Source organism: Erythrolamprus reginae, chromosome 1 (genome assembly GCF_031021105.1).
Source record: "Erythrolamprus reginae isolate rEryReg1 chromosome 1, rEryReg1.hap1, whole genome shotgun sequence".
NCBI lineage: Eukaryota > Metazoa > Chordata > Lepidosauria > Squamata > Dipsadidae > Erythrolamprus > Erythrolamprus reginae.
Window position 1 is genome coordinate 39,863,391 of NC_091950.1, and position 24,253 is coordinate 39,887,643.

Below are 24,253 nucleotides of genomic sequence, written 5' to 3' on the forward strand. Positions count from 1 at the left end.
CGCTCTATATAAGGGGATCACAATCTCCCTCTTCCTGCTTGTTATACCTCTAGCTATGCAGCCAAGCATCCTACTTGCCTTTCCTACCGCCCGACCACACTGCTCACCCATTTTGAGACTGTCAGAAATCACTACCCCTAAATCCTTCTCTTCTGAAGTTTTTGCTAACACAGAACTGCCAATGCAATACTCAGATTTAGGATTCCTTTTCCCCAAGTGCATTATTTTACATTTGGAAACATTAAACTGCAGTTTCCATTGCTTTGACCATTTATCTAGTAACGCTAAATCATTTACCATATTACAGACCCCTCCAGGAATATCAACCCTATTGCACACTTTAGAGTCATCGGCAAATAGGCAAACCTTCCCTACCAAACCTTCCCCTATGTCACTCACAAACATATTAAAAAGAATAGGACCCAGAACAGACCCTTGTGGCACACCGCTTGTAACCTGTCTCTGCTCAGAATACTCGCCATTAACAATAACTCTCTGATGTCTATGCTTCAGCCAGCTTGAAATCCACTGAACTATCCAGGGATTAAGTCCAATCTTCACTAATTTATCTATCAGCTCTTTATGTGGAACCGTATCAAAGGCTTTGCTGAAGTCCAGATAGGCAATATCCACGGCACCACCTTGATCCAACACCTTTGTGACATAGTCAAAGAACTCAATGAGATTAGTCTGACACGATTTGCCTTCAGTAAAGCCATGCTGATTTGGGTCCAATAAGTTATTGTTTTTTAGATGCTGATTTATCCTCTTTTTGAGTAGAGTCTCCATCATTTTAACTACAACTGATGTCAAGCTAACTGGCCTGTAGTTACCAGCTTCTTCTCTACTGCCCTTCTTGTGAATAGGCACAACACTGGCCATTCTCCAATCCTCAGGAACATCTCCTGTTAACAGGGATTGGTTAAACAAATCAGTCAGAGGGGTAGCAATGACAGATCTGAGTTCTTTAAGAACTCTGGGATGGATGCCATCTGGACCCATTGCCTTATTTATCTTTAATCTTTCAAGTTCTTCTAAGACATCGGCTTCTAAGATCACTGGAGCTGAATCCGTACAGCTGGAAGCAATGCTATATCCCTCTATAGTATTATTTTGTAAGGTGTCTTTTGAGAAAACTGAACAGAAGTAGCTATTGAAATGGTCAGCGATCTCCTTATTCCCATCAATGCATGTATTATTCCCGGTACTAAGCTTTGTGATGCTGCAGTTTTTCTTCTTCCTATCACTAATATATCTGAAGAAGGTTTTATCCCCCTTCTTTACAGATTTTGCTATTTCTTCCTCTTTTGAGGCTTTAGCAGCATATATTATCTGTTTCGCCTCCTTCTGTCTCATTTTATACACCTCTCTATCAGCTATACTTCCAGACTCTTTATACCTCCTATAGGCAGCCTTTTTTTCATTGACTAGAGCCCTTACATCATTGCTAAACCATAGCGGTTTCTTCTTCCTTTTACCTTTAGTTACTTGCTTTACATAAAGTCTTGTGGCTTTTAAGATGGCCTTTTTTAATACAGTCCACTGGGTGCTCGCTCCTGCCATTTTATCCCTCCCCTTTAATCCATTATTTAAATATTCCCCCATTGCATTAAAATTTGTTTTTCTGAAATCCAATACTTTGGTTGCAGTATAGGATTGCTCACAATCAGTTTTTACATCAAACCACAAACATAGATGGTCGCTGCAACCTAAATTTTCTCCCACCTTGACCTCTGAAACCCGATTCCCATTTGTAAAAACTAAATCTAGAATATTCTCCCCTCTAGTTGGTGTCTTAACTAGCTGTGCCATAGCTGCTCCTGTAAAGGCCTCTACTATATTCTTACTTTTGCATGTAAGGGCACTGGGAATATTCCAGTCAACATCAGGCATGTTGAAATCACCCATAACCACAATATCTCCCTTTACTGCCATTAGGGTAATCTCATCCACCATCTTGTTGTCATGTTCCTCAGATTGCCCTGGAGGCCTATATATCACCCCAATTCTAATGACAGAACCGTCTTTATTTTGCATGCAAATCCAGAGGGTCTCCAGATCTTTACATGTATTTTGAATTAGTATTGTTTTTAGACTTTCTTTAACATAAATGGCTACTCCACCTCCCCTTCTCTCTATTCTATCCTTCCTATACAGTGTATATCCTGGTATGGATATTTCCCATTCATTGGAATCCTTAAACCATGTCTCAGTTATGGCAACCAGATCCAAATTATCTCTAGATATTATGGCCATTAACTCACAGAGCTTGTTGCTCAAGCTTCGAGCATTCGTGCACATTACCCGAAGAACATTATTTTCATTATTAGTTTGCCCCTTATCATCAACAACTACATCTATTTTATTTTCAGCTCCCTTTTCATAAGCTTCCAGAAACTGATGTATCCTCATTGGTCGGGGACAGAAATCCTCCACATCTGGTACATCTCTGTCCCCTTTACCTAGTTTAAATGCCTGTCCAAAAAAGCTCTGAATTCCTCACCTTGAGGGGGAGTTAGTTCCATAGAGCTGGGGCAGCAACCTGCATTGTTTGGTCGATGGGACCTGGAGGGGGCCAACTATGTGTGTTCTTATAGCTCTCTGGGAGGTATGTGGCAGGAGACGGTCCCATAAATAGTCTAGCAAAAACTTCAGAAGAGAAGGATTTAGGGGTAGTGATTTCTGACAGTCTCAAAATGTCACCCATTTTGAGACTGTCAGAAATCATTGCAGTGCAGTCAGGCGGTAGGGAAAGCAAGTAGGATGCTTGGATGCATAGCTAGAGGTGTAACAAGCAGTAAGAGGGAGATTATGATCCCGCTATATAGAGTGCTGGTGAGACCACATTTGGAATACTGTGTTCAGTTCTGGAGACCTCACCTACAAAAAGATATTGACAAAATTGAATGGGTCCAAAGACGGGCTACAAGAATGGTGAAAGATCTTAAGCATAAAACGTATCAGGAAAGACTTAATGAACTCAATCTGTATAGTCTGGAGGACAGAAGGAAAAGGAGGGACATGATCGAAACATGTAAATATGTTAAAGGGTTAATTAAGGTCCAAGAGGGAAGTGTTTTTAATAGGAAAGTGAACACAAGAACAAGGGGACACAATCTGAAGTTAGTTGGGGGAAAGATCAAAAGCAACATGAGAAAATATTATTTTACTGAAAGAGCAGTAGATCCTTGGAATAAACTTCCAGAAGATGTGGTTGATAAATCCACAGTGACTGAATTGAAACATGCCTGGGATAAACATATATCCATCCTAAGATAAAATACAGAAAATAGTATAAGGGCAGACTAGATGGATCAAGAGGCCTTTTTCTGCCATCAGTCTTCTATGTTGCTATGTTTCTATATACATGTAGCTATTTGAGTTTATGTATACCAAACAGGGCAAACTGAATTAATAATCTGTCATCTCTGTATGGGATGGTATTATGGTAGGTACTGTATTTTCTAGAGTATAAGACAGCACCCCCATCCCCCAAAAGAGGGTGGAAATGTTGGTGGGTCTTATACACCGAAAACATTTTTGTGGAAAACGGGATTACGGAGGATTTGGGAGACCTGGAGAGTGCTCCGTGGGGCTGAGGAGGACAATTATTTTTTTCTTACTTACCTCATTGCAACCTTTGTGCATCTTAACACACTGGTGCGTCTTTTATTTATTTATTTATTATTTAGATTTGTATGCCGCCCCTCTCTGCAGACTCGGGGCGGCATACATATAGTCCGACATATGCTATAGCTTGGTCATTTTTGAAGGAGCAAAATATCTGGAGGGCAGTTGGTTGGATTTGACTCAGCTAGAAAATTTCAGAAGATTAAATATTATTTGGAATCTCAGTAAGGATTAATGACAATTTGATTAAAAAAATGTTTTTTTTTAGCATTTCCAGCATTCCTCCAACAGCGTTCTCTGTATTTAAAAGTGCAAGTGAAGATCTTGAATCCATTGGGGAAACTGTGAAAAAAGCAGATGATGTGCTTCATGATCTTGGGCAATTGAAAAAGGAATTGCATAACATCCTGCAGGTAAAAATGCTTGTGTGTGTTGCATATTACTGGAATAATTAATAGGTAAAAAAGAATCTTGACCTGCATAGATATTTATCGCGCTTTAAAACATCGCTTCATAAATATCTTTACATTTCCTTGTAAGGGCACAAACTTACACACAAATGCTATGTAGTAAGAAATGATTACAGGGAAGACCTTGAACAATTTTGATCTGTATTCATTTACAAAAAGAAAGAGAACTTCAGCTTTTACAGATGTTGGTAAACTTCAGCTTTGGCGAACAAACTGGTGAGCTTGCTCCCTCATTAGACATGCTGAAATGATTGGAGATGTCCCAAAGGTGTCTTTTCAAGAGACTTTTTTCTTTTCTTTGAAGACATTTCGCTCCTCATCCCATTCTCATTCTTTGAGCTGAAGAAGCTTCTTGGATGAGAAGTGAAACAATTTCAAAGAAAAACAAGAAAGTCCAGTTTTCTCTTGAAAAACCATGATCTAGATCGGTGTTTCCCAACCTTGGCAACTTGAAGATATTTGGACTTCAACTCCCAGAATTCCACAGCCAGCATTTGCTGGCTGTGGAATTCTGGGAGTTGAAGTCCAAATATCTTCAAGTTGCCAAGGTTGGGAAACACTGATCTAGATGACAACCGTGACTGAGAATCTCCATAGATATTTAGCTGTGCACTATTGGAAATGCGATTTAAACATGTCTGATTCCTGGGGCCTATCTGGACAAGTACCTGCAGGTTTCTTGGCACCTGCTCTCTCTCATCACCCCTTTATGAATTATGGAGAGTTTATCTTTTGTTCATAATGCAAGGAACCACCCTGAAGGAACTACCTCTGATCTTTGGCTCTAGAGTCTAGATATTAAAAAATGTAGTTAGAACTGTTCTACATGTCCTTAGACATTACTAACTGGTTCACACATTGTAGTTTGCTTGGTTTTAACTTTCTACAATGGATGTAGCTATCATGGATTTCCCACCCCCCTTTAATTTTGCCTTTATTCAGCTTATATGGCTATCCACTAAACCTAGGGCAGTGTGTGCAATTAAAAGCAAAAAATGAGTGAAGATGAAATATATTAATACATATTGCACCAAAGGCAATTTAGGCACCCAGAAACAATAAAAATATGCTCAAAAAGCCTGACCCAGACTTGGTGGGGAAACCAGGTCCTTAGAGAGCCTGGGTCAGGTCCATCTTGGAGGGAAAGCTATTCCACAGGGCAGGCGTAGCAACAGAGAAGAACTGTGTCCTGACTCTTCCCACATAACACTGGTTGAGTGAAGGGGCTGGAGTATGCTAATCCTATAGGATTGGGCAGCTAGAGCTAATTAAAAACAAGCAGTTCCACAAATAGACAGAGCCTGTGCCATGACGGGCTTCATGGGTTACCTGCAATACCTTAAATTGCACTCTGAAGCCTAATGGCAACCAGTGCAGCTTGTGAAATAACACTGTTAAATGGGCATAATTGTGTTCATGACTGCATTCTAGTGTACTACTACATTCTAGACCAGATGCAGCTTAGATGCATGTTTAGAAGTTGAGCATGTTAGGCTAGACTTAGCATCCAAAAGAATAAAGATTGGTTTATAAGTATCTTAAATAAATAGATATAACCCCTCAGCGAAAGAACGTTACATAGTTTTCAGAGGAATATAAACTGTATAAATAATAGTCCTCCATTGTGGCACAGAACTGTAGTACAGTGATCCCTCGATTATCGCGAGGGTTCCGTTCCAAGACCCCTCGCGATAATCGATTTTTCGCGATGTAGGGTTGCGGAAGTAAAAACACCATCTGCGCATGCGCGCCCTTTTTTTCATGGCCGCGCATGCTCAGATGGTGGAGTTTGCGTGGGCGGCGGGGAAGACCCAGGGAAGGTTCCTTCGGCCGCTCAGCAGCTGATCTGCTCGGCAGCGCAGCAGCAGCGAGCAGACGAAGATCGGGGTTTCCCCGCCGCCCACGCAAAGGGGAAACCCCGATTCGGCTCCTCGCTGCTACCACGCTGCCGTGCAGATCAGCTGCTGGGCAGCCGCAGCAGCAGCGAGCAGACGAAGATCGGGGTTTCCCCGCCGCCCACGCAAAGGGGAAACCCCGATTCGGCTCCTCGCTGCTACCGCGCTGCCGAGCAGATCAGCTGCTGGGCGGCCGAAGGAACCTTCCCTGGGTCTTCCTCGCTGATGCCCCCGCTCGCTCGCCCGCCCGCCGGCCGCCACCCGCCAGCAAGAGGGGGAGAGATAGAGAAAGAGAGAGAAGGAAAGAAAGAGATGAGAGAGGGAGGAAGAGAGTGTGAGAGAGGAAGAAGCAAGAGAGAGAAAGAGAGAGAGAAAGAAAGATGAGAAAGGAAGGAAGAGAGTGACGTCATCGGTTGGGGAAAATCGCGATATAGCGTTTCGCGAAGAACGAGATCGCGAAAATCGAGGGATCACTGTATATCTGTGTAGAGAACTTTCTAAAATGCATTTTTTTTAATACTTTACAGAATGCAAAGGAGTGGAAATCAGACATGAACAATTTCGTTAAGGTTCTGTTTCAGTTTATTTCATATACCATATATTCAATAGGTCTTAATTTGAAGGCACTCGTGCTGTCTCATTAAAATGTATTAAAACAAACAATACAGTAATTTAACCATACTATTATCATGTGCTTGAATTTTTATTCCTGCAACTAAATTATTAGTCATGATGGCTATATATTATTTCCTGTATAAAAAGCATCAGATAGATCTATCAGTTTATTTCCTGTGAAAGTGCTCTCATGTTTGCTGATTGATTTTACACTGGATTTGGTTATCTCCTTTAGGAACAGAATGGTGAAATAGATAGGCCTCTAATTTTATCCAGCAGGGTTTTTGTGTTTTCATTTTAAAAAGATTTAAGAACACGAAACGTCTGAAATTCTCTATATTGGTAGGGTAGGTCGAAGTTTAAGGACTGGGACTGGATTTCAAATACAGTAATACCTCGTCTTACGAACCTAATTGGTTCCGGAAGGAGGTTCGTAAGGCGAAAGGTTCGTAAGACAAAACAATGTTTCCCATAGGAAACAATGTAAAAGCGATTAATGCGTGCAAGGGGGGGGGGAATTGCAAAATGGCGCTCCACTGGGTGCCGCCGCCCGGCTGTCACTTTTTAAAACAGCCGGGGGGCTTCTCGGCGTTCTCCCAAACCCGAACTTTTGCCGAACTTTTCGGGTTCGGGAGGCCGCCGAGAAGCGCCGCCGCCCACCTGTCACCTTCTGAAACAGCTGGGGGGCTTCTCGGCGTTCTCCTGAACGCCGAACCCGGAAGTTCGGCAAAAGTTCGGGTTCGGGTTCCGGAGGCCACCGAGAAGCGCCCGGCTATTTCAGAAGGTTACAGCCGGGTGGCGCCGCCTGGCGGAGCGCTGTTTTTACAATCAGCGGCATTTTCGGCCGATCTGGAGGCTGAAACGGAGGTGGGGAATCCCAATAGGGAATTCCATGGGCGGAGCTTTGACGTCACGAAGACGTCCTTCCTGGTCGGCCCAAATGTGGCCTCCAGAAAGGACATCTTCATGACGTCAAAGCTCCGCCCATAGAATTCCCTATTGGGATTCCCCACCTCCGTTTCAGCCTCCAGATCGGCCGAAAACGCCACCGCCGATCGCAAAAATGGTGCTCTGCCAGGTGGCGCCGCCCGGCTGTAACCTTCTGAAACAGCCAGGCGCTTCTCAGCGGCCTCCTGAACCCGAACTTTTGCCGAACATCCGGGTTTGGCTTTCAGAAGAACGCCGAGAAGCCCCCTGGCTGTTTCAAAAGGTGACAGGCGGGCGCCGCCGCCCAGCAGAGCACCATTTTGCGATCTGCGGTGGGTTCATAAGTCGAAAAAAGTTCGTAAGAAGAGGCAAAAAATTTCCGAACCCCGGGTTCGTATCTCGAATTGTTCGTATCATGTGGGGTTCGTATCACGAGGTACCACTGTATTTCACTTGAATCTGCCAAGTATAAATTGCTTCTTAGATTCATCAGAATTTGCTCCTTTCAACCAGTGCAAGGCTGGCAGGCCAGATACAGTAGCAAAGCAAGTATCAACGCATCAAACTACTGTTAGTCTAATAGGCATTCTATATAATTAAGACAATGTGTGGTTCTTGCGTTTCAAATTCACCCACTTGCTACTTCTCTGCATCATAAGAGAACTGATACCTAGAAGGTTTTTTTTTAGCGTCTTCTGTAGATAGTTTTATTTATTAAAATATCTGTTCAGAGGCATCAGTTATCTTTTCTCTTAAACTGCAGGCAACCTCACACCCAAAAGAAGCTGAGCAAAGGAAGGACCATCTCTCTTCTCATCAACCTGTCCTCTCATCAGAGGTCCTTCTCAAGATGCCACCACAAACTGAGGTATGATAAGGAGCAACCATGTGATGGGCTCAATTACAGTCCGTGAATGTGGATCCCAAGGGTTCATCTGATAGTCACCCTGCTGTTTGGGATAGGATGCAGGCATTAGTTCCTGACTTTCCTACATGGAGCTGAAACAAAATTTAATTCTCAAATAGAACATATAGTAATGGACTTCTGATGTTTCTTTGTGGGTTAGTGTACTTCTATTCAGATGCTTCAGGTATGTATGCAGGTATGTATATATATGTGTGTGTTTTATGTCCATAGATAATTTGTCATGTAATAAAAATAGTGTTGGTCATTCTTTGTCAAGTGGACCAGGTGTTCCCACTCGATCACCTTCAATTTCAATTAAACTTTGCACATAAATTCCTTATGGTGTAAAACTTTCAAAGTTTCAGAGTCCTTTAGGTACAGGGTGACAAAGTGTCGTGTGAGCTCCGCAAAGCTTTTTGCCAAATTTGAGGAGCTCTAGAATGGAAATGTAACTAATTTTATAATTGCTCTATATTCCAGGAGGTTCCTATTGGCTTTGTTTCTCTTAGTTTACTTTTGTGCTAGTATCAAAAGACGATCTTCTTATTTCACTGATAGAAGGTGCAGTATTATATGGCAATAGAGAGAAGGCCACCTTGCTTATAGACCTCTGACTGTGAGTGTCCTCTACTCAGCAGGATAGCATCAACCATTATTAATCAGATTTATTAATCAGATTTGTATGCCGCCCCTCTCCGCAGACATTAGTTTAGTTTTAAATACAAAAATATACTTTGCTGTTATATACGGCGCTTAGCTTAGCCTTTTAAAAATGTTTAGATTTTTATTGCATTTGCTGTTCCTACTGATTGTATACATTGTATATTGCAAGTGATAAACATTAAATAATTAAAATAATATTGTTCTTTTCAAACTGCATATAAGAATGATTAGTTTTTTGTAGTTATTATTCTTTCTTCTGCTTTTTTCATGTTCCCCCCCAAAGTAAGCCCTTCTCCCATAATTAAAAATTGAACTTCTTGCATAAAAAAAAATGGAAGTCAGTATTGTATGAGTACTCGGTGCTTGCAGTGTGGGTTTCTGCCTCCTCGGGTGTGCTTTTTTTTCCAGGTATGCTACAAAATCTGCCAATTCTTTGGGGCAGATTCTGAAAGCATAGAAGAAACTGTGTCTGCAGCTGATTTTAACCATCTTAATTTGTAGGCAGTGTTTATAGATAAAATTCAACATGCCTTGCATTGTTAGATTTTGGTGACATTTTAAAATTTATTTGGATTTCAGGAAAGAGATCTTCTCGAACTTCAGCAACTTTCCAAGTCATCCATTCTTCAGTCAAACAAGGCATCCAAATCTATCCTGAGAGATGCTGAAAAGATCCTGAGAACAGTGCGCAGGAATAAAAGGCTGCTGGAAGAAAACCTGGAAGCCATTATTCGTGCCAAGGATGCTGATGCTTTGCATGCCTTCATAGATGAGTTGACAGCAGATCGGTAAAGTTCTTTATTTTCAGTTTCAATTCAATTTCAATTCAATTTATTAGATTTGTATGCCGCCCCTCTGCAAAGACTCGGGGCGGCTCACAACAATAATAAAAACAATATTAAAAAGCACATAAAATCCTATCATTTTTTAAAAAATGCATTTTCTTTGTTGTAGGAATATTATTTCCCCCTTCAGAATTACAACCATTTAAAATGGACTGAATTTTGTTTCCATCCTTTGCAAAGGAAGTCCAGAACGGTGGACAAATGTAAAATCACACATCACTCGTGTAGTAAAATTAACCCCTTAAAATTCAAGTCATGTCATTAACATGAATTAAAAGAGCTACTCGACCAGCTCTCAATCTACCGTAAGTCTAGGAAAATGTTTAGAAACATTTTGATCTAAAGTGAAAAGTGTAGAGCCTTGGCATCCCTGACTTTCTGGAGAGAAGTTTGTCACATAACAAAACCTTTTATTTCATGCATTTCCAATAATAGATCAGTGGGATTAAAAGCTCCTGAGATTCAAGAAGGCATGATATTCATCCAAGATTGTTTTTAACTTAATGGTTAAAATAAATGGAAGGGAGATAAGTGGAAGGGCAAGTGTTTTCTATGCCTTTATTTTGGAAGGTCAGAGAATTGCAGTAAATATAAGCATGATATTATGACATCATACAAATAATAAGATGGGATCCTTGTATTGGGTGGTTGTAATTGCTTCATTTATCCCTGACAACTTGTAGAAAGTTTTAAGTTTCTTTATCAATGGATTGCAGACCAATTTCAGAAGCATGATTTTATTCATGGTGGGAGGGTGGATAGGTAGGAAAAAAAAGTTCACAGGTTCATGATTACTGTGTTACCCTGAAAATAAGACTTATACTTTTTTGAATCCTGAAATAAGCACTTGGCCTTAATGCCATGCACTCAAAAGCCCGATTGGGCTTATTATCAGGGAATGTCTTATTTGGGGGAAAACAGAGTTACCACTCTATTGTCCATCTGTATAGTTTAAGGTGTACACGCACACACAAATTAGTGGTACTTCTAGCTCTCTCTGTCTTTCTCAACTGTATGAGCTTCAAACTCATTATTAAAGCAAAGTTTTTCATTTTTGATGATATGATCCTCTAATTTTCTATGGCTGTTCCTCTTTTCTAGAGATGTCCTAGAAGAAATACGGATCAGGAAGACAGTGGACGACTGGATTAAGACAATCAGCACGGAAATTCAGGTGTGGTAGCAGAATGGTTTGTGGCAAATTATAACTCTGCTAAATGATATATCTTTCCCAAAGAAAGACATTTCACATCTCAATTTTGAATTTCCTTGGAATTTTTGCAAATGCTAACAGACATGGTTGTCTCTAGTTTTAGAATCCAAGGCCCCATAACAGCAAAGTTCTTACCAATTGATTGTGCAAAATTTATTGTAGAATTGTCCATTATCTGTGAATATAGTGATACCTTGTCTTACAAACTTAATTGGTTCCGGGACGAGGTTCTTAAGGTGAAAAGTTTGTAAGATGAAACAATGTTTCCCATAGGAATAAATGGAAAAGCGATTAATGTGTGCAAGCCCAAAATTCACTCCTTTTGCCAGCCGAAGCGCCCGTTTTTGCGCTGCTGGGATTCCCCTGAGGCTCCCCTCCATGCGAAACCCCACCTCTGGACCTCTGTGTTTTTGCGATGCTGTGATTTCACTGAGGCTCCCCTCGCTGGGAAACCCCACCTCCGGACTTCCGTTGCCAGCGAAGCGCCAGTTTTTGCGCTGCTGGGATTCCCCTGCAGCATCACAAAAACACGGAAATCCGGAGGTGAGGTTTTCCATGGAGGGGAGCCTCAGGGGAATCACAGCAGCGCAAAAACGGGTGCCTCGCTGGCAATGGAAGTCTGGAGGTGGGGCATCCCAGTGGCGGCGGTGGGTTTGTAAGGTGAAAATAGTTTGTAAGAAGAGGCAAAAAAATCTTAAACCCTGGGTTTGTATATCGAAAAGTTTGTATGACGAGGCGTTTGTAAGACGAGGTATCACTGTATATGGCTCTTCCAAATGTAGCAAATTATATTAAAGATTGTCTAATATACGAACTCTGGAAAAGAAATATATATCAAAAGTTATATAAAATATATACCTTTCCCCCCCAAAATAAGACATCCCCTGATAGTAAGCCCAATTTGACTTTTGAGTGCATGACAGTAAGGCCAAGTACTTATTTCAGAGTTCAAAAATATATATGATAGGGTCTTATTTTGGGGAAAACATGGTAGTTGAAGGAAATACCTACTTTTGGAGAAAAGCAAAGTTAGAATAACAATCTTGGGGTTTCACTAAATCATTTGATAACTGTCCAGATTGTTCTTTTCTTTTAAAAATAGGAACATTTTGCATAGGAGATTCTGCACTAGCAGAATTTAGCAAAATTCTAGAAGTGCTGCTTTTTTGTATGGCCTTTATGGGTTGGAAGAAATTGGAAGAATGATAGGAGAGAAACAAATAAAAGGAGTGTACTTCCCTTTTGAATCATCAGCAATTTTTTAAAAAATATGTACAAATTTATTCTATGCCATTGTTGATATTAGGCACAAGCCCTTAAAAATCTTGTATGATATTGCATCATAATACCAATTGCCTTCCTATGGAAACTGTCAGCACTATTGTTGAAAGCTTTGCTCACACATTAAAACTCCACCAACCTTTATGTTAATCTAAAAGCTATCATTTTATTTCTGCTTTTACGCTTTGTTTTTAGGATGAAATGGCAAGGAAGGACTACCTCCAGGCACAACAGGCCCTCAGGACAGCCACAAAAGAAACATATGCAAAATCTCGTTATGGTCAAAGAATCCCCCCCAAAAGACATTTTCCCGCAATGAAGCCATCTTCAAAACTGCCAGACAAAGTGAGAATGCATTATAAGGGAGCTATTGTGGGCTAAATCTAGTTCAGCTTGGAATCAGCAGAGGCCATCTGATCAAGAACAACATGAAGAGGAGTAATTTCCCCCTTGCAATCCTAGGGTTACGACACCAATTGGGACTGGGATTGCTGTCCTTAAGCAATGTGGTCATAAAGCATGATGCCAGGTGACTACATCACTTAGCAACAGCAATCCCACAATCCTGGTTACCATCATAACTCCAAGACTGTGTGGGTTGTTAAATGGAATGAGATGGGAGTCCCAGGCAAGGTGTTCAGTGGGGCCATGAGTGAGCAGAGCATGCTTGCACGGGCACACGGGGCAGAACATAGGTTGCTGGAGGGGACACCGCCATAATTTTGTCACTGAACAAGTGATCATGCTGAAGACAGTTTTTCTTATCTGTCAGACCCTTAGCAGTAATATTAGAGACTTGCAGTTGACGTTTATAACTTGTTGATAACATTTTGTAACCCATTGTAAAGGAGTGGGTGCTAAGAAAGCCCAGCCTTCGTACTTCCCTAACTTCGAACAGTGACTGTTCGTAGTTACAGTGGCAATGAAAAAAATGACTTAGGACTGTTTTCATCCTTCTGACCATTGCAGCATCCCCATGGTCATGTGATCAGAATGAAAACACTATGATATATGGGTATGGCTAGCTGATGAGAGCATAATAAGCTCAAAATAGATCTATACTAGTCTCCTTTCCTTTTCACTTATCAGCAAAAATATGTTCCACATGTAGATTATAGTTTTGTTGTCTATAAAAAATTTTCAATGGAAACTGCAGTTTAACATTTCCAAATGTAAAATAATGCACTTGGGGAAAAGGAATCCTCAATCTGAGTATTGTATTGGCAGTTCTGTGTTAGCAAAAACTTCAGAAGAGAAGGATTTAGGGGTAGTGATTTCTGACAGTCTCAAAATGGGTGAGCAGTGTGGTCGGGCGGGAGAAAAAGCAAGTAAGATGCTTGGATGCATAGCTAGAGGTATAACAAGCAGGAAGAGGGAAATTGTGATCCCGCTATATAGAGCGCTGGTGAGACCACATTTAGAATACTGTGTTCAGTTCTGGAGACCTCACCTACAATAAGATATTGACAAAATTGAACGGGTCCAAAGACGGGCGACAAAAATGGTGGAAAGTCTTAAGCATAAAACGTATCAGGAAAGACTTAATGAACTCAATCTGTACAGTCTGGAGGTCAGAAGGAAAAGGGGGGATATGATCGAAACATGTAAATATGTTAAAGAGTTAAATAAGGTCCAGGAGGGAAGTGTTTTTAATAGGAAAGTGAACACAAGAACAAGGGGACACAATCTGAAGTTAGTTGGGGGAAAGATCAAAAGCAACATGAGAAAATATTATTTTACTGAAAGAGTAGTAGATCCTTGGAACAAACTTCCAGCAGACGTGGTAGATAAATTCACAGTAACTGAATTTAAACATGCCTGGGATAAACATCCATCCTAAGATAAAATACAGGAAATAGTATAAGGGCAGACTAGATGGACCATGAGGATCTTTTTCTGCCATCAATCTTCTATGTTTCTATCTGCCTTGGGTATGGCCCCTGGTGGGGCCAAGAGGCAAAAAGGAAGCAGTATGCTCCTCCCATATTTGGGTATACCAGGGTGATTCAACAGAAACATACACACACAAGCATATAAACATATATACATATGTAGGTCTTGGCATATTTGGGTTTCTTCCCATGTATGTTTTAGAGAATTCTCGGGAAGAAACTCAAATATGCCAAGACCTACAAACCTGTACTCATGAAAATCTTCGAAAACAACTATATAAATACATACATACATTCATACATACATACATTGTGTGTGTGTGTGTGTTTCTGTTGAATCACCCTGGTATACCCAAATATGGGAGGAGCATACTGCTTCCTTTTTATCTCTTGGCACCATTAGGGGCCATATAATAATAATAATAGTAATAATAGTAATAATAGTAATAATAGTAATAATAGTAATAATAATAATAATAATAATAATAATAATAATAATAATAATAGCCTTCTCTGTGGTGGCCCCAGCCCTCTGGAACCAAATCCCCACGGAGATTAGAATTGCCCCCACCCTCCTCGCCTTTTGTAAGCTCCTTAAAACCCACCGCTGCCGACAGGCATGGGGGAACTGAGATATTCTTTCCCCCTAGGCCTTTACAATTTGTGCATAGTATGTTTGTTTGTATGTATGTTTGGTTTTACAATAAGGGTTTTTTAGTTGTTTTAGTATTGGATTTACATGCTGTTTTTTATTACTGTTGTTAGCCACCCCGAGTCTACGGAGAGGGGCGGCATACAAATCCAATCAATCAATCAATCAATCAATCAATCAATCAATCAATCAATCAATAATAATATCCAAGGCAGATTAATTTTTATAGCCAACAAACTATAATCTACATGTGTAATGTATTTTTGCTGATAAGAGAAAAGGAAATGATACTAGTTTTGAGCTTATGCTCTCGTCAGCTAGCCATACCCTTACCAGGATTTGAACCTGAACACACACACACACACACACTTAATTTAATTTAATTTATTGGATTTGTGAGCTGCCCAATTCCTGTTGGACTTTGGGCGGCGTGCCTGGAGCCACTGAGTAATAGAATCAAGCTCCGACCCAGAAGTATGAATGTTTTATTAATGGGGTTTTAACAGTTAAAACCCCATTAATAAAGCATTCATCCTTCTGGATTGGAGCTTGATTCTATTACTCAGTGGCCCCAGGCCTGCCTGCAGAGACAGGTTTTTAAGGCTTTCTGATTTTATATATATATTATCATTGCAGATAGTCCTTGATTTACAACCTTTCATTTAGTGACTGTTTGAAGTTACAATGGCAATGAGAAAAGTGACAGGATTGTTTTGCTCCTGACTGTTGCAGCTTCCCCATGGTCATGTGATCAAAATTTCAACGCTTGTTAACTGGCATGCATTTTATGATGTTGCAGTTTCCCGTGGTCATATGAGAAACAGTCATGTCACTTTTTTCAGTGCCGTTGTTAATTTCTAATGTTGTAATGTAAATAAACTATTGTAAATCAAGGACTACTTGAATTGTAATAAATAAATGTGGTCTTCTATCTCCTAACTCTAGATTTAGGTGGTTAAATGTATTAACTCTTAATTAATCGTCTACCTGTCTGAAGTCAAATTTCAGATTGATTTTTCTTTTTTAAGCAGGGTTCTCTGAAAGGAAGGTTGGAAGCACAAAATGAAGAGTCTCTTTCTCAGGTTTATGGCAGGCCAGTTTACCAAGGTCACAGAAGCACACTGAAGAAATCTCCATATCTGCGCTTCAATTCTCCACCTCCCAAATCAAAACCTCAAAGGCCAAAAGTAATAGAAAGTGTGAAAGGTTGGTAGTTTTTTATTTTCTTTTTCCCTTAAGAACATTTCATACAGCTTGCCTTTCTATTCTAGGATATGTTTTATTCCACCTTGAGCTTGTAAAAAATCTGTAGAGTAATATAGCTGTTTCTGATATATAACATATTCTGATATATTTTTGATATAATAACATATTCATGATATTTACCGTAATTTTTGGAGCATAAGACACACTTAGATGAAAAGATCAGAAAAACGCACTTCCGGTTTGCCATTGTGCTGTTTTTTGTACTCCAGAGGGTTCATGGAAGTTCCCCGAAGCCTTGGAGCGCAAAAAAACCAGCACAACGGGCAAACCGAAAGTTCGGAAAATGAAAGTGCGTTTTTTCCAAATTTCTGGTTTGTCCATTGTTCTGTCGAGCTCTCTGGTAGAATCCTCCCAAAAATGCACAGATACAATTTCAGACACACACACGTTTGAAAATTCAAAACAATGTTCTTTATAATGAAAATTCACTTAAACCAAGCCCTCTTTTGGTATAGCAAAGAGCACTTGTCTCCAAACAAACTGGTAATTTGTACAAGTCCCTTATCAGTTCTGTGATACTTAGCTTGCAGCTGTGAGGCAATTCACAGTCCTTCTTTTTTCACAAAGTGAAACACACTTTGCCCTGGTTTAATTTCAAAGTGGGGAAAAATCAGCACACAAAAGGTCAAAGTCAGGAAAGCAGTCACGAAACACAACGATCAGATAAAATGGCCAAACCCACAGGCTGCTATTTATAGCAGCCTCACTAATTACCACAGCCCCACCCAACCACAGGTGGCCTCATTTTCTTTGATAATAATCTCTCAGTTGTTGTTGCCTATTTATCGCTCTCCTCATGCATGGCTGTATCATTAACTCTTGTTCTGAATCCAAGGAGGAGCTAGATAATTGATCTCCTTCTGAGCTGTCTGCCCCACTCTCCTCCTCCCTGTCACTCATGTCTTCTTGGTCAGAGGAGCCTTCATCAGCAGATTCCACCGGGGGCAAAACAGGCCTGCAGCATGTGGATGTCTCCCCCACATCCACAGTCCTTGGGGCAGGAGCAGGGCCAGAGCTAACCACAACACTGAGAAACTAATTGGGGGCTAGGAGAGGGTTGCAGATTGCTACAAGAATCCCATATCTGCCTGAACACCACCCAAACCTACTCTAAAAGCTTTTGTTAAAATATTTAAAAAATATTTTGGTTCATCTATCATGCTAAACTATAATGTAGTTTATTTGTTCAGTTTTATATATTGCTTGAACACAGCATTAGGATTTGTAAACTACAGTGGGCTTGTAGTACTCAACTCATCAAATTTGGTACTCTGCATTTTGAGGTGAAAATTGTGCCCTGGTACTCATTATTTGTTTGGTATTCAATGCATAAGCTAGAATTTGCTATTGTTGGCTGCCTTGTAACTCACTATATTATTCCTTATGGGAAAAATTTGTTTGCTTTTTGGTACTCATTGGACTTGCCGAAACCAATTACCGTATATACTCGAGTATAAGCCGAGTTTTTTAGCCCCAAAAATGGGCTGAAAAACACAGCCTCGGCTTATACTCGGGTCATTGACAAAGTCACCACACGAGGGCGCCATTGCTTGAGCCAGAGCGAGGAGGCACCAGCTTTTGTCTCCTCTCGCACGCCGTAGTTCCTCTCCCTAGCTCAAGCAAAGAAGGCAGCCATTTGCAATGGTGAGTCGGATTAAAAAGGCCCCCTGCTGTCAGATTCTCCTCCCCCTCCTTTGAAAGGATTTAAACTGTTTAAAAAATGGTATTTTGTGGTAGTTGCTGTCCTTGTTTGGATAGGATCTAATAATGTGTTATGAGGCAGAGCTAGACAGGAATTCTTTTTCTATCTGTCTATCTTTCTATCTTATCTATTTTTCTATCTATCTATTTTTCTATCTATCTATCTATCTATCTATCTATCTATCTATCTATTTTTCTGTCTGTCTGTCTATCTTTCTATCTATATCTATCTATCTATCTATCTATCTATCATCTATCTGTATCTATTTCTATCTATCTATTTTTCTATCTAACTATTTTTCTTTCTATCTATCTATCTATCTATCTGTATCTATTTCTATCTATCTATCTATCTATCTATCTATCTATCTATCTATCTATCTATTTTTCTATCTGTCTGTCTGTCTGTCTGTCTATCTTTCTATCTATATCTATCTATCTATCTATTTCTATCTATCTATCTATCTATCTATCTATCTATCTATCTATCTATCTATCTATCTATCTATCTATCTATCTATTTGGTTTTCTATGCTGATAACCTCACAGCAGCTAATGCTGAAGCTCTTCTTTGGATACACTTATTTGTTTGTTTGTTTGTTTGTTTGTTTGTTTGTTTATTTATTTAATTGGATTTGTATGCAATCCCTCTCCAAGGACTCAGGGTGGCTCACAGCATATATAAAAACAGAACAATAATGTAAATCCAATTAATGATGAGAAGGAATCCAGTTTTGAAGGATTTTAACTCTTAGGTTTTAGCTTCCTGATCGAGCTACTTTTTTTACTTTTTAATTTATTGTTAATATTGTTAATTTGTTTACCCTCTTTTAAATTTACAGAGCTAGTTTACTGGTTTTCTTTAAAATAAATATTCTAAAACATGTCTCAATTAATGTAATTTTATTGTTTTCCATTTTTATAAGTTACCAGTAGCCACTGCATTTTCTAACCTCGGCTTATACTCGGGTCAATACGTTTTCCCAGTTTTTGTGGCAAAATTTGGTGCCTCGGCTTATACTCGGGTCGGCTTATACTCGAGTATATACGGTAACCAATTAAGAGAATTGAGATACCACTGTAATTTATAGTGCAGGATGCTCTGTTAGTAGCACAATTGTGATTTCTTAAACTATGGATTACTTCAGAATTGATTTTGCACAATGTATGAATACATAATTAATCTAATTTCACCAGGTACAAAAGTAAAATCTACCAGGACACAGACCAACCCCTATCTGGCCAATAAAGATATCAATCCTAAGAAGCCAGATTTAGTATCTGCTTTTCAACAGGAACGACAGTATCTTTTCAGCCCAACGAAAGCAATTCATGAAGCATCTGGGTCTCTTGAAGGTCATCTCATTCCAATGGCAATTCCATTAGGTATGAATTGAAAAGTTACTCAACTTTTGGTTAGCAAGAAGCCGATCAGGTAACTGTGCAGATTCAGTGCGGTTTATTTTCTTCTGATTATCTTTAATGCCAATGCAAGTCCTAATTTGATACCTCTCAGTGTTATTCTGTAAGGGATTTGGGAAATAGATAGATAGATAGATAGATAGATAGATAGATAGATAGATAGATAGATAGATCTGTTCTTAAAGCTTGAAATTCCCACAAATGAGGGGGAAAGTCATTTGTCAAATAAAAGTCAAATGAAAAGTCATTTGACTTCCAATTTGAAAATTATGAAATAGAATTCTGTTCATAATCTCTAGATACCTCAGATTTGAGTAGCCCGAGAAACTGAGGAACTGAAGAATTTGAACCATTTTTTTACTGGAACGATTGACCGGTCTTCAAATATTTGCATGGGTCAGTAGGCCTCTCTAGGACAGCATCCGGTTTGCAGCATTGGCTGATGAGATTTCTCTGAGAAAGTGATAAGCATATCATGGAGGAAACAGGCCTCTTCCATTTAATATTGAATGATATTTTCTGAATGTTGCTTGATTTACCCCTCATATATATAGACATTGATACAGCAAGAGAATTGAATAAATAAGCTCTAAGATATTATCTGATTTTTTGCCATAAATTCTCATTTATGACTTTTCCTTCATGAATAAAAGAATGGAGATGCTTGGTGTGTTATCTAGCATGCTATCCATTTGTATATCGAATTGCAATTTTTCAGTTTGTTTTGAATTTCTCCTAATTCTTTTTCTTTGGATATCTTTTTATTCATTTTTAAAAATTTTAACTTTGCCTATAGTTTTGTTCCTGATTAGAATCCATTCAAGATAATTTTAGAAAAAGAAACATAGAAGACTGACGGCAGAAAAAGACCTCATGGTCCATCTAGTCTGCCCTTATACTATTTCCTGTATTTTATCTTACAATGGATATATGTTTATCCCAGGCATGTTTAAATTCAGTTACTGTGGATTTACCAACCACGTCTGCTGGAAGTTTGTTCCAAGGATCTACTACTCTTTCAGTAAAATAACATTTTCTCATGTTGCCTTTGATCATTCCCCCAACTAACTTCAGATTGTGTCCCCTTGTTCTTGTGTTCACTTTCCTATTAATTTTCATTGCTTTCTTTTGTTTTGAACTTTCATAGGGCAAAAACAGATCAATCTCATCTTGCCTCAGCCTTCAGAAATAAATATAGGTGAATTCCATCCTGTTACTGTGGCAACTTCTATTCTTCCCCCTTCCTCTCCCCCACCACCAAAGTCAAAAGTGAACAAGCCCAGTGTCACAATAATAGAAATGAAGTCAGAGAAAAAGGATCCTCCCATACTAACTATGCAGGTATGGCATAAAGACTAAGAAATATTTAGTGACTTAATAGTCACGTTGAGAAAAATATATCTTCCTCTCTTTCTATCCCTCTCTGGTAGGAAAACACAATGGCCACTTTTGTATCTGGAGACCACAGAACAAACACACCATTTTTCAAAGGGAAATTGTAAGGGGGAGTATAGGTGTAAGGGGGAGTATACATTAATAAAATTAAATTAAGCTGAGTTAGCTAAATCATTATAGAATAGAATAGAATAGAATTTTTTATTGGCCAAGTGTGATTGGACACACAAGGAATTTGTCTTGGTGCATATCCTCTCAGCGTACATTAAAAAAAAAGATACATTTGTCAAAAATCATGTGGTACAACACTTAATGATTGTCATAGGGGTCAAATAAGCAATGAATAAACAATCAATATCAATAAAAATCTTATGATACAAGCAACAAGTTACAGTCATACAGTTCTAAGTGGGAGGAAAAGGATGACAGGAATGATGAGAAAAACTAGTAGAATAGAAGTGCAGATTTAGTAAAAAGTCTGACTATTGAGGGAATTATTTGTTTAGTAGAGTGATGTTCTTGTGTCTAGTTGTCTTGGTGTACAGTGCTCTGTATCAACGTTTTGAGGGTAGGAGTTGAAACAGTTTATGTCCAGGATGCGAGGGGTCAGTCAATATTTTCCCCACCCTCTTTTTGACTCGTGCAGTATACAGATCCTCATTGGAAGGCAGGTTGGCAGCAATTGTTTTTTCTGCAGTTCTGATTATCCTCTGAAGTCTGTGTCGGTCCTGTTGAGTTGCAGCACCAAACCAGACAGTTATAGAGGTGCAGATGACAGACTCAATGATTCCTCTGTAGAACTGTATCAGCAGCTCCTTGGGCAGTTTGAGTTTCCTGAGCTGGCGCAGAAAGAACATTCTTTGTTGTGCTGTTTTGATGATGTTTTTGATGTTAGGTGACCATTTTAGGTCTTGAGATATGATAGAAGCTAGAAATTTGAAGGTCTCTACTGTTGATACTGTGTTGCCTAGAATTGTGAGAGGTGGAAAGGTGGAAGGGTTTCTCCCAAAGTCTACCACCATTTCTACGGTTTTGAGTGTGTTCAGTTCTAGATTGTTCTGGTCACACCACAAGGATAGTTGTTCAACTTCCCATTTGTATGCGGATTCATCATTGTCTTGAATGAGTCCGATCATTGTTGTATCATCTGGAAACTTCAGTAGTTTAACAGATGGATCATTTGAGATGCAGTCATTAGTGTATAGAGAGAAGAGAAGTGGTGAGAGTACACAGCCTTGGGGGGCACCTGTGCTAATTGTACATGTATCTGATGTGATTTTTCCTAGCTTCACCTGCTGCTTCCTGTCTGTCAGGAAGCTTGTGATCCACTTACATGTGTGTTCAGGTACCGCTTGCTGATTTAGTTTGGTTAAGAGAATGTCCGGTATGATGGTATTGAATGCTGAACTGAAGTCTACAAAGAGAACCCTAGCGTAGGTCATTGGAGATTCAAGATGTTGAAGGATGTAGTGCAGAGCCATATTAACAGCATCAATTATTTAAGCAATTGTGTTTTCCAAAACACATAGTAGTCTTCTGAAGTCACACTTTAGAGTTCATAGAAGTCTATTTAATAGATTGATAGCTTATCAGATAATTACTAATTTTTTAGTGCTGGAGTAGGCATGATAGCAGATTCCTATGTCTAAATACAGACATACTGCAACTACATTTGTTTAAATTTAAATTGATTTTTTAAAAAGAAAAATCCTTTATAAATAAATGTTCCTTAGATTACTTAGATGGGATGATCTCCCCCTCCTTGTGTGTGTTTGTGTGTGTACCAAATATTGCATCAAGAGCTCAATCTTGAGAGATGTTATCATCCTTTTTTATTCAATTGTTGCTTCTGGAAAATATAGAACAAAAAAGCCATTTTTAATCTTCCCAGAGTTTCCTTCCTGCCACGTTTGCCACCACCACAGCAGGGCAGTGTGTTTTTATTTTTGCAAACAATGTAGAACCATTGGAGGTGACGAGAGGGAGCAGTGGTTAACTTGGCAATTGGTCTTCTGTCTGGCTGATTGAAAAATTCTGGCAATGGAGTCCACATATTTTAGAATTGCAAATTTGGAAAATGTTGATTGAGAAGTTGTGATTTGAATACAGTTCCCTCTCCTATGAAATATAAAACCTATATTAGATGGTTTCTGTTAGCTTTCATTCTTGGCCATTTTGAGAGCCCTTCAATTTTAAAAAAAGTTTTCAAAATGTTAAATGTTAAAAAATAGATTCAACTTTAGTAAGAATAAATCTTATTAAGCAGTGTTTTTGTGCATGTAACATATTATTTTGCCCTGATTTTATTTAAAAAAAGTTTTTAAAATGTTAAATGTTAAAAAATAGATTCAACTTTAGTAAGAATAATCTTATTAAGCAGTGTTTTTGTGCATGTAATATATTATTTTGCCCTCATATTATTTGCTTTTTATGATAATGTCAGATTGATTGATGCCCATTCCATTTTCAGCATACCAGAATAATTGTACTCTTTCCTTTTAGACATAGCTTGTCAAAATTAATTAATACTTAGTCTTATTGATATTGGCTAGACAGTTTCCTTTTCAGCAGAGATGACTGCCTCTTGAAGTTTTTTTCTCTGAAATAAAAATAGCTGCAGTGATCGGGTTGGTGTTGAAGGATCTCTCCCATTTGGCTACTCCCTCCCCCCCCTTTCTTTATTCTGGACGTGGTCTGGCTTGGAGAAGATATTAATGATACTGACATCCCTACTTTCTGTCTAATACACATAGTCCTCAACTTACAACATTTAGTGACTATTCAAAGTTACAACAGCACTGGAAAAAGTGAGGGCACCATGCGAGCCCCCAAAATGCAATGTGACCTTGACCCCTCACATCCTGGACATAAACTGTTTCAACTCCTACCCTCAAAGCGTTGCTATAGAGCACTGCACAGCAAGACAACAGTTTTCCCCTGAACGCCATCACTCTACTAAACAAATAATTCACTCAACACTGTCAAACTTTTTACTAAATCTGCACTTCTATTTCTACTAGTTTTTTTTCATCATTCCTATCACCCTTTTCCTCCCACTGTATGACTGTAACTTGTTGCGTGTATCATAAGATTCTTATTAATATTGATTGTTTCTTCATTGCTTATTTGACCCCTGTGACAATCATTAGGCGTTTATATTTTATGTTTGGTATGTATGTGTTGTATGGTTTTTATTTGTTGGGGTTTTATATATCTTTTTATTATTAGATTTGTTCTATTGCTATACTGCTTTTTATTACTGTTGTGAGCTGCCCCAAGTCTTCGAAGAGGGGCGGCATACAAATCTAATAAATTATTATTATTATTATTATTATTATTATTATTATTATTATTATTATTAAGTGTTGTACCACATTATTCTTGACAAATATATCTTTTTCTTTTATGTACACTGAGAGCATATGCACCAAGACAAATTCCTTGTGTGTCCAATCACACTTGGCCAATAAAGAATTCTA

At 39.1% G+C, this 24,253-nt stretch overlaps 1 protein-coding gene across 6 annotated transcripts in view; it reads left to right on the forward strand.

Moving 5' to 3' along the window:
- Positions 1–24,253, forward strand: part of KIAA0586 (KIAA0586 ortholog) — a 99,561-nt gene that overhangs the window by 16,570 nt on the left and 58,738 nt on the right. For 2 of the 6 annotated variants that reach the window (XM_070750171.1, XM_070750152.1), the window contains exons 11-19: positions 3,899–4,043; positions 6,523–6,564; positions 8,301–8,405; positions 9,687–9,895; positions 11,054–11,126; positions 12,642–12,791; positions 16,019–16,196; positions 19,155–19,343; positions 20,527–20,720. In XM_070750171.1, coding sequence (XP_070606272.1) covers positions 3,899–4,043; positions 6,523–6,564; positions 8,301–8,405; positions 9,687–9,895; positions 11,054–11,126; positions 12,642–12,791; positions 16,019–16,196; positions 19,155–19,343; positions 20,527–20,720 — 1,285 coding nt within the window. The remainder of the gene's footprint in view (positions 1–3,898; positions 4,044–6,522; positions 6,565–8,300; positions 8,406–9,686; positions 9,896–11,053; positions 11,127–12,641; positions 12,792–16,018; positions 16,197–19,154; positions 19,344–20,526; positions 20,721–24,253) is intronic. The other 4 variants (XM_070750189.1, XM_070750161.1, XM_070750180.1 and 1 more) reach the window with 3 other exon arrangements.